Source organism: Lissotriton helveticus, chromosome 9, assembly GCF_964261635.1.
Source record: "Lissotriton helveticus chromosome 9, aLisHel1.1, whole genome shotgun sequence".
In the NCBI taxonomy this organism is placed as follows: domain Eukaryota; kingdom Metazoa; phylum Chordata; class Amphibia; order Caudata; family Salamandridae; genus Lissotriton; species Lissotriton helveticus.
This window is the reverse complement of record NC_136070.1, coordinates 242,385,362-242,396,192: the sequence shown is the minus strand read 5'-3', so window position 1 is coordinate 242,396,192 and position 10,831 is coordinate 242,385,362. Positions and strand designations below refer to the sequence as shown.

The 10,831-nt window shown below is 39.0% G+C and overlaps 1 protein-coding gene across 1 annotated transcript in view; it reads right to left on the bottom strand.

The window, feature by feature from the left end:
* Positions 1 to 396: 396 nt before the first annotated feature.
* Positions 397 to 10,831, bottom strand: part of GCHFR (GTP cyclohydrolase I feedback regulator) — a 107,827-nt gene continuing 97,392 nt past the window's right edge. The window contains exon 3 of the mRNA XM_078659824.1: positions 397 to 1,690. Coding sequence (XP_078515950.1) covers positions 1,564 to 1,690 — 127 coding nt within the window. The 3' untranslated portion in view covers positions 397 to 1,563. The remainder of the gene's footprint in view (positions 1,691 to 10,831) is intronic.

Below are 10,831 nucleotides of genomic sequence, written 5' to 3'. Positions count from 1 at the left end.
CGATTGTATGGTGATTTTTATCTCTTCTGTGGAACTTTTTTTACGATGCCATAACATTTCAATATACAATCGTAAAAACTTAAAGCATTTAATTTTTAGAACTACTTGTATCATCAATATGCAGCGCAAGATCTCATCACTTATGGCACTGCCCCTTTGTACTTTGTGTAGTAACAATAATGTAGAAAATGTTGGTTTTACATGATGGCATTCACTGACCACAGTTTGCAGAGCTTAGTCGATCAAGTCATTGTTCTGGTCTGTTGTTCCTGGCATATTCAAGAATGTATTTGTTAATGAAATAGGGATTTCAGGTCTGTGTATAGATAACTCTTTCGAAACCGGGCCATCTCCCCTTTAAACTTAATAAAAAATAAGGACACAATAGGAAAAATATGAAATTACATATAAAGTTTATTAAAATAGTAAAAATCATTGTTTTCTCATCATTAGAAATCACATAACATGCTTTTCATTCTCCTGGCTTCTTCGCACATTGACTGTATAAGAATGTCCGAAATTGGCTTTGGCTGCTTTAGACCAATTCTGCGTGATGCCACTACAACTCCTGCTAATTGGAATGTATTAAGATTGGGATGTTGTGGAGCGTCTGGTATAAGGATTTTTCAATTTCGCAAAAATGAAGACCTTGTTTTAGTCTTAGTTAGGCAAGTCTTCATGAGCTCCACTATGAACTTGGGTACTCGATAAGCTCTTATTAAGAGGATGGTAGCTTCATTGGTTTTAACCCCTTTTTAACCACTGGCATTCAGTTTTGATCTATTTGTTTTCTGTTTGTTGCACGTTTATTTCTCTTTGTCCAAGAGTTAGGCATATCAGGTTGCATTGGTTTTAATGATATCAACAAGACGTTTTTCAGCTAAACCATCAAACCCAAACTGAGCTGAGCATCAGATACGGGAAGTGACCAAAGACCTTCTTCGCTTCTGGGTGGTACTACTGTGGTGGCAATCAAGTAGTTTGACTTGTGAAGTCTACTGAACAGCCGTAGGCAAGCCTGTTAAGGCTAAGTGTGCTTTTGAGCCTTCTAGGTCCCCGAGGGCACTCGGAATAGTATTGCCAGTAGGGTGGGATACTATCACCTCTAAGTAATGGAATTCTAATAATTAGAGGATTTGGGGAATAGCACCGTTCTCTTCAGGTTAACATGTATGACTTTTATAAGAATGCAATAATAGGCCTGCTGAATAGTTACTCAAGGCATTAATATGGAAAGCGTATGTTGAGCTCCAGAATACAATGGATAATATATTTCCTTTCTAATGCCAATATCCCAGCTGCTGTGAGACAATCATTAATGTTTGGTCTCTTCACTTGCCCTACAAAAACAGCTGTTACTTTAAGAACTGCTAATAACCTTACTTGCTGAGTACCTATAACCATTATAAAGGCATGCGCTCTTAACCATAATTCTCTCCTCCGTTTTAGATTTCGAATATTGGTTGGACCTCGGACACAATAAACAGCAAATCCAGCAGCTTCGATGTAGTCCTGGTTCATTGATAACCAAACAGAAGAGATGCGAATGAAGGTTAATGTTGACTACTCTTGCTTATGGAGACACCAAACTAGTGTTTGTCCAACGCCTGTCATGCTAACCACTCGATAACCTAGTGTTTCCAGCTTGTTCAGGACGACGCGAGGAGGATCGTCTACATACCACTCTGCGCTAAAAAGAAAGAGAGAAAATAATATGTAAGGCAAAAGATAGGACCAGACTTTTAAATTTCACACACAATTTGTAAACAATGTTAAAAAAGACAAACGCATACCAGTGTGTAAGGAGCCTTATAGAAAAGATCAAATGATACCCGACTACAGCACAAAAGCTGAATAAATAAATATAAATATGTGTTGCAAAACCAAAGGAATATAAAAACATCTAGGTAGATTCACAAAAGCATTTATGAGTATGGGGTGTAGTATCACAGTATTCTGTACTCTTATGTGCCTTTGTGTATCACTCCTGAAACGCCTAACTTGTATTACTATTAGAAAAAGGGCAAAGAATGCAAAGTCCTTTCTATTTGCACTAGTTTTATATCATTATTCCTTTAATATTCTCATTTTCAATGCTTGTGGGCAAATGCAGAAAGGCATGCAAGCGTATGTAAAAGACTACTACATGAGTACTACTTTTTGAATATGCACCATAGTTTATAACGTAAGTCTCTAAAAGCCTTCTTCTACTGCAACTAAGTCTCACCCCTCTGCAGACAGACCATAGTCCCAAAGGTCCTATGTACATAACAATTTACGAAACAAATGCTTCTTCAGGCTCCTGTATATGAAAAATAGGGGAACTGAGAGACTAGCCAAAAGCATAGTAACACAGAAAACAAAATACAGACCTATTTTATCTTTGCAGCGGTAGGATTGCTCTGTGTCAAGTACAAGGCTCGAACATGTGCTGTGCTGCAAGACAGCTCAGGATTGAACAGATGAACATGTCCTGCGATGTACCTTAGTTGGGCTAGAATCACAACCTTACATGTAAGACATCGCATTTAAAGCCACAGGCAATGCGGTCTTCACGACTCAATTGTACACATTTTGACACATCAACTGATAAGTAAACAGCCCCATCAATCTGAGCCAATAACGAACCCTGCACCGTTGCTCAATATTCCCAGGTGGAAACTGCTTAACTAATGGGAGAAGGGATAGTTGAAATTGTGTCAACTGAAGTTTAAAATAAAAAAAATTACCACTTGACATCTTATAGAGAGTAAATGATATTTAGCGCCGTCTGTAGTTCTAATTATTATAATATGCAAAACCTCTTTGTTGCTTAATTTAATTGGTTTATTAACCGACAGCCAACTCCTCAGGAGGCAGAGATCAGCCTCAGACAATGGAAGTTGCCACTGTGTAGTTACTGACAGGTCAGAGTTTCCATATTTTTTTTGTTTTGCTAATAATTCTGGTGCTGTCTGATGACTCTTCCAGAAAACTTCAAAGGAAAAAAAGTTCATCCACCTCTGCTCCTTCCTGGAAAATGTGGGGTGACCTGTCAAGTAGGGTCAAGAAAAAGGCAGGGTCGCAAAATGTGTTTTTTCAAACCAATTTCACATAGGAATTTTCGAACGTGATCTAAAAAAAATGGATGAGTAGAACTACACCAAATTTGTCAGACAGCTACATATTTACTCTAAAAGAGTTTTTTTGTTTGTTGTGGTTTAGTGTAAATAAATGCAGCCGTTTTTGAGAAATTAAAGCTCAAAATATAGTGATATCTGGACTGTTGGTACCACAGTACACCTGAAGTACTGAACATGAAATAAATAAGCCACTCTGATTGGCCAAGAGGGCTTTTTGTTTTTACCCCTCCGTCCCTTCGATCTTCCAGCACCATTACTGGTCTTGAGCAATATGATTCACTGTCGACATCAACAGAAAACTCAGCCCTCATGCCTTGCGTTTGTAAAAATATATATTTTTTAAATATACAAGGGAGCAGGGTAGGGGTACCCTAACATCCTGTCCCTTGTGGGGGATGGGGCTGGAGGTAGGGGTTTCCGGGAACAACATAAAAAAAACAAAAAGTTAGTGCCACAGGACCCAGCAAGGCATCGTGTAAAACCCAGTTCGGCCCTCCTGTGTAGACCCACAGGATACTACAGGTCTGCACAAGTGTTAAAGAGTGAAGCTTGCACTGCGAACCTTACAGTGCCGCTAGTGTGATAGTACCACAGCAGTGATGTGGAAAGGAAAAAATTGAAAATGTGTGCCGAGTGTCTGTGGGGATTTGCCCTACTATGGGGGTTGTCCAGCAACAGTGTGTTGGCAGTTCACGGGGTGGGGGTTGGGCTGAGGGTCTGACTGCAGGCAAGGCCATGCACCCCTTCCATGCATAGCCATAGGCTGTGCGAGGTTTGGGGTTGGTCGCTCGTGAGGATGGGGAGGTTGAATGTAGGACTTGACCACAGGCCAGGTCCTGCATCCAGCTCCCTACTGGGCACAGTCAGAAGCTATGGGCAGTGAGGGAGTTGGGTAAATATGATCAACTAACCCCAGACACTCACAGAAAAAAACCAAAGGTTAAAGTGACACTATAGTTAGGTATAGTAATAAAATCTTACTTTATGTTGAAAACATGATAGAAATTTACTGAAAGAAACCATCACATTGACCAATACGTACCTGAAAATGAAATGCACTTTCTTTTCTAACAATCTTCCTAGGAAACTGCAAACCAGTAACTGGACAAAATTACCCGGCACAGAGCCTTCTAGGTTAATTTTGTTTCAATAGTAGTAAAATTAACCTTGACAAAAGAGAGGGGCTGGTAAATATGAAAAGGAACTCAAGCTATGAACCACAGTGGTACTGTTATCTTTTCATATCTTTCAGCTCTGTCCCTTTCCTCCAGATACTGGATAAAGGGCCAGATTTATAGGGTGGATTTATGTGTACCCGATGAAGAAATTATCTGTGAGCCTTCAATGAAGCAGTGGAGCATAGTGTACTCCAGTCTTTTCCTGGTCAGAAATAGTCTTTGGAGGTTTCCCGATCAGGATCAATCTGTTGGTATCCAATATACACTTTTAGATGGTCTGCCCGCAACACATCATACCACTGGATTTCTTCAGGAAATTGCTTGAGTCTCTCGGTTTCTGGGATGAATACCTGAATATTCAAATTCAGGTGCACCAGGGCTTCCTGTGGTTCATGGTGTTCTTATATTATTACCAGTTTTTGCCCTCCCTTTTAGACTAAACTCAATTCTGAGATTTCACTAAGATCATATCTCTGGTAGATATTTTCCAATTTTCCAACCTTATATGTATGACTTGGTGCTCCACACACCCATCAGTGAGCAGCCCAAAAGTGGATCTTCTGTAGAAGCAGGGTTATTATATGAAACCTATTAAAGTCATATCTGGAACACTCCTAGGATAGAGTGGCCAGGAGTCCCACATTTCCTAGGATGTCCAGTTTTTCCATCATGTGTCCTGGCACATTTACCACTTTTCAGAACGGGTGGACTGAACACAGAGGGAAGCAAATTTTCATTACCCCCTCATATGGTCCTCCTTGTCCCAGTCATAACGTCATGAGGGCGGTCCCACCCTCGACAGGCAGCTACCAAGCATAGCCCTTTATGTCCATGAAATGGACAAAAGCCCAGCCCTCCGCTTCCTGTTTTTGTTCCTGTTGCTTCGACAGGTAAGGTCATGCGTATATTATTTATATATTGTTTTCACTAGTCCGCTGTGTTGCAGGCACATGTTAGACTTATGGGGATGTTGGAAGTTGTTCTGCAGATGCTGGTGTCATGCCTTCTTAGCTATCTAGTATTTGCTCTGCTCTGGACTTGTTCCTGCTTTGTGTGCTCTGCATTCGTACTCCGCTCATGGTGTGTTCACTACCTATGTGCTGGGCTAGGGCAGGGGGCTGACTTCACACCATAAAACAGCTGAATGGCTCCCAGGGTTTCTGGCGGGCTCTGGGGCTTCCTCTGCAGCGCTTCTACACAGGCCTGTGGGGACAAAGCTGTACAGCTAGTGTTTATGCATCCAAGTCTCCTTCTTTGCGCTCCTATTGGAAAACTGTCTCAATAACGCTACCTATCACCTCAATACTCACCATTAACCAAAGTCACATATAAAGGCCCATAACTCCTATGAGACAATTGTTTGAGCAACTAAATCATGTGGTCTGATTAATCAAAACTATTCATGTTATTTACATAATTATGTACAACTGCAGTTTGTCTAACTTCACCATGGTTTTAAAACATTTATCATTTATAATCAGGCCACTAAGGCGATTGAATCAACTGATGGTAACTAGATCGCGAATAAACAAGACCAGCTCGTCATTTCAAATCTAATTTTATTAACTTTATTTTTCATAAAGGATTAGTCATTTATGTTTTAAATCTTTATTTTATAAGCAAATAAGAAAGCAGCATTTTAGTGAGGAAATGAATTCATAAACTGACATTTTCAAAGAAAGCTCAGAAACATGAAATATTAATAGAATAACGGTTTCCCTTCCCTAAATCTATTTCCCTGTCTGATTCTCATTCCACCTAGAAAGGAAAAATCATTGAAAGTCTGCTGTCCTTACGTGCGCCTAAAGTCCAACAGCATCTCACGTCAATCAGGAATCGGAAAGAAGAGAGTTTTTTCTCTGCTCCGAGTGTCAGGTTTTATACCTTTCTTTCTAACTAAACTTTCTACATTTTACATTCTTTTGAACAGATCCGAGCTTTTCATTGGTTGTCCTGTGTCAGTCCATGATAAAATTGGTTAGGTCATCTCCGTTACTTGACCAGGCCCAGGCTTTACATAAGCCCTATTGTCTTTCATTTCCACGTCTTCTTGCTTCCTCAGGAAAGATTCTTTTCCTCGAATTTCAAACATTTACTTCCTAGCCTTGGCAGACACTTTAAGTTTCTGTCCTTGAGCCTTTTCTCCGAGAGCACGTTTAACTCAGCCAAAGTATTTGCTTTTCTATTCATGTTGACTGTGCAGTAAGAATTTCACATGTGCAAGGCATCGCTCTGGACAGACATTCGCATCTGCATTTCTGTCAGCCATGTTTTTCTGAACCACTTTTAGGCCTCACTTCGGAAACTATTATTAAACAAACAAAAGACATCAATTAATTAAAGAATTGAGACCCATTTTGTTACCCACCCCCTTTTCTAATTAATCCTGTTAATTATATTACCTAGCAGAAGCACAAATAAGCAGCATTATATTTACCTTTCCTTAGAAACTGCTGCACGAACTCCTAGAGCCTTTGTCACAGGATAGACATAACATAAGCACACAAAATAAGCACATGCCATTAGTTAAAACAGCCGCATGTAATACTGACAAAGACAATAGACAAAGTTAGTTCATTATTTCTTCTTTGCGTTTGCAACAAAAAGCACTTTAGTTAATCCCGCGTGTACTGATGCATATATTATTATACTATGTTGATTAGTAATTTCACCACAAACTTATTAATTTGATTATAGTTATAGGAGATTAACTTCACAAGTTTGAACAAAATCTTGTTCATCACCTTGCTCCATCAACTCCCTCATCTGGTGATTTCTAAATCACCAAATAATACCCAAAAATTATAAATTTTCAACCCTTCAACATGTTTTGGACTTTCTTAATATTAGTATTTCTAAACTTTAGATTCATCTGTTTTTCTGCATTTATCATATTGAGTTCTCCGAAACTCTTCTAATTCTATTTCTTTTTCTTTCTCCTTCCTAAGTTTGCAAATTCTTTTCTTTTCAACTACATATTTTCTTCTCTTATGTATCATGCAACTAATTTTTAACAAAGGTATCACTATAGCTATGACTATTAAAGGGAAAACGATTTTACCTATAATTGAAATACCAATTTCTTGAAACCAGTGTCTAATTGCTGCAAATTTTTTACTTAAGCGTTCTGAAAAACTATTATCTTCTAAAGGTTCTACTTCTTTGTGTAATTCAGTTATATTCTTGATATACATTTCTATATTCTGACTAGTCTGGTATATAAGTACAACAGTGTTGGACATGTAAAATTCCACAGACTCCACCCTCTTTTGCCAGCAAAATGTCTAAAGCAAGACGATTTTGCATTACCATAGTCCTCATAGCAATAAGCTCTGTATTCACTAATTGAAATCCATTTGCTGTATCAGTTGACAATCTATCAACAATTGTAGATATTTTTCTGATTTTATTTGCATTCAGGGTTATTCCTACCATAGGTATTATTGCACCAAATATGTCTCCCATAATTTCTGAAAAACTTTCCCTTCTAAATCTATTCAGGTGATTGCTAATTTCAAATGAACCTTTAACATTTCTATCTATATGGAAAATTTTGGGAAAAACTAAACCTACATAACATGTCCCATACCAATGATCTGGGAGATTGTAATAAGCTTTATTCCCACAAACAAAATAAATTCCAGGAAAAATTGGATCCTTGCCTCCTTTAAATCCCCAACCCCCTATAATTCGATAAGTGTCTTCACATTGACTTGCACCAACAAAATAATTATCAAACAAAGTATTATCTCTTCTTATAAATAATTTTCCACTAACAGGTTTATCTATGTGAATTGCAACATTTTCATTTCTACCATTGAACTTTTCATCTTCCATTTGCCAAAATTTAGACTTAGGGCCTCATTAGGATGACGGGCGGACTTTGTCCGCCCGTCACCCTATCGGTATTCTGGACCGCCCGCCATAAGGGCGGGGGTCCCGTTGGGGAAATTAGGATGTGCCCGCCACAGTGGCGGGCACATCCTTCATTTTTAGCATTGTGGTGGGCGGTGCACTCTGCACCGCCCGCCACAATGCTAAAAATGCATTTTCGCATTTGCTTATACAAAGCGGCAGGCACCGTGAGGTGCCTGCCGCTTTGTACATGCAAATGAAGGGGGGTACCACAGGTAACCCCCCTGTGCACCCCCACCTCTGCCTTCACCAGGGGGGGCCGCAGTGGCCCCCCCAAAGCAAAGACCGCCTGCCTTTCCGTGGCGGCATCGCCGCCGCGGAAAGGCACCTATTTTCAAGCATCTGCCACCATATGAACCCTTTTCCGTCCCGGCCGCAAGGCGACCGGGGTGGAAAAGTGGCGGGCGGTGTTTGCCTCCGCTGCGGTCCCCCCAGCCATTGTAATGTGGCGGGGGGAAAAGGGTGGCGGGCGGGCATTTGTCGGGCGGATCGCCACTGCGGCGGTGGCGATCCGCCCGACATGGTAATGACCCCCTTAGTATGTTTCATCATCTCATTTCGCCTGTAAATTGCCCTTCTCTCTTCCACCATATTCAAAAACGTTTTCTCTTCTGTTCTTAATTTGCATGTTAAATTATTTCTAAAAGCATACTCATAAGTGAGTTCACTAGTTACTAGGAAAAATTCCCTCATATGTTTAGCATGTTTCAATTTATTCAAGCTATCTACAACTTTTAAATTTGCAAAAATATCATCATAATTTCAATAGTAATACTCCTAGCGTCCAGTTTGATAAAACAAACTAGCTATTACACTACATGTAATGCCATAAGTAAGAGGAAGCATATTATATGTGACACCTTCAGACACAGAAGTAGGTAACTTGACACAAATGTAGCAATCTTTTGCGTCCATCCCCTTAACATATTCAGACAAAAGTCTTGAAAAGGTATTACTAGAAAAATCTCCAACAGATCTATCTTGATGAATCTCTGGTTTATGTACAATCATTTTATCAGCCTTATCAACTTTATCATTATCATGATTAACCACAACTTTACTAGTCATATTCGTTTCATACATTTCTTTATCTATTCCAAAAGGAAAAATGACAGCTAAAATTAACCAAACTAAAATTATCATGATTACACATATTAAAGACGATTTTCAACATCTTTTGAAAATTGAGCACCTCGAATTAATATTAATTAAAGGCATCTTTACTTTAAACAAGAACCCTAAAAATAAAAAATAAAAAATTATTATTGAATATACTCCCCTCTTTTTTTAACAGAAAACGTTATTTTCTAACAGCTTTTCTTCGACCTAATGTCATACATCAATGTATTTTCCAGCTAACACAATTTCTTCGACCTTGTGTCACCTAACACAATTTCTTCAACCTTGTGTCACCTAATAAATGAAATCAATCATTATCACTTGCATCATCAAAATTTCTTTGACTACTATTAACTTCTACCATCGGTGATATAATTATGTAGGTCCACTCAGGCGATTTGTACTTCTGATTTGGCTTAATTACTCTTTTGGCTCTGCTGTTTCTCACTTCTATTTTCTTTCCTGCTTGTTTTTTCTGATTTGTGCTTTCTTCCTTTTGACTTGTGATCTCATTAACCTGTTCTTTTGCTAATTTAAACTTTAGGTCTTTGTTTTCATTTGGCCAATTATCTCCTTTTCTTGATAATTTCCTTTTCGGTTCTGCCAAATTATACTCCACTCTCCAAGATCTTTTCCTTGATTTTTTCACTTTTGGCTCATCTCCACTTTCATCTGTTTCACTTTCTGTTATCAGCTGATTCTTTGATAATCAGTTTTGCTGTATCAGATTTTTCTTTAGATTCAGGAACTTCTTTACTCGGCAGTTTCACTCTGTTAGGAACATCATCCTTATAGCTGGTACTTGGAACTTCTTCTTCTTCTTCAATTACTTCCAATTCACCAGTTTCAGAATTTTCGTTCCTTCTTCCAGAGCTTCCAATCTGCTTTTCAATACTCTCCTGATCTTGATCTTGAATCACTACTTCTTTAGTTTTCTTTTCTGCTACTTGATCTAGCAGATATTTATCGTTTTCATTTTCTTCAGAATCTTGTATCACAATTTCTTCATTTTCTTCATTCAATGCCTCATTCGCATTAGAATTTTCCAGATGTCGACTTTCCTGTCGATCTTCAGGATCTGGATTTCTTTCAGGTTCTTCTTCTGAATCTGAATCAGTTGTTGTTTCACCTTCGTCAGGATTCTCAGGTGCTGGCACTCGTATGGTGGGGCTAGCATGAATCCATCTCTTCAATCCCCTACACTTTACTGCATTTGTTGAGACTGATATCACCTGTCTTGCCTTCTGCCACCTTGGTACTAGGCAGTTTCTTCTTCGGTGTACTTTTGTCCTCACCCAGTCAACTGGTAACAGATCATGAGCTTGTTCTTTTTCTTTAGTAATTACTTCAGTTCCCACCTGATGGAACACAGAAGTCACCACATCAGATAGATGTTTGCAGTAATCCATAATGATGCTATCATTAATGCTCAACAGTTTATCAACTAGAACAAATGCTTGCCTCATGACCCTACCCATTAGTATCTCATGAGGGCTC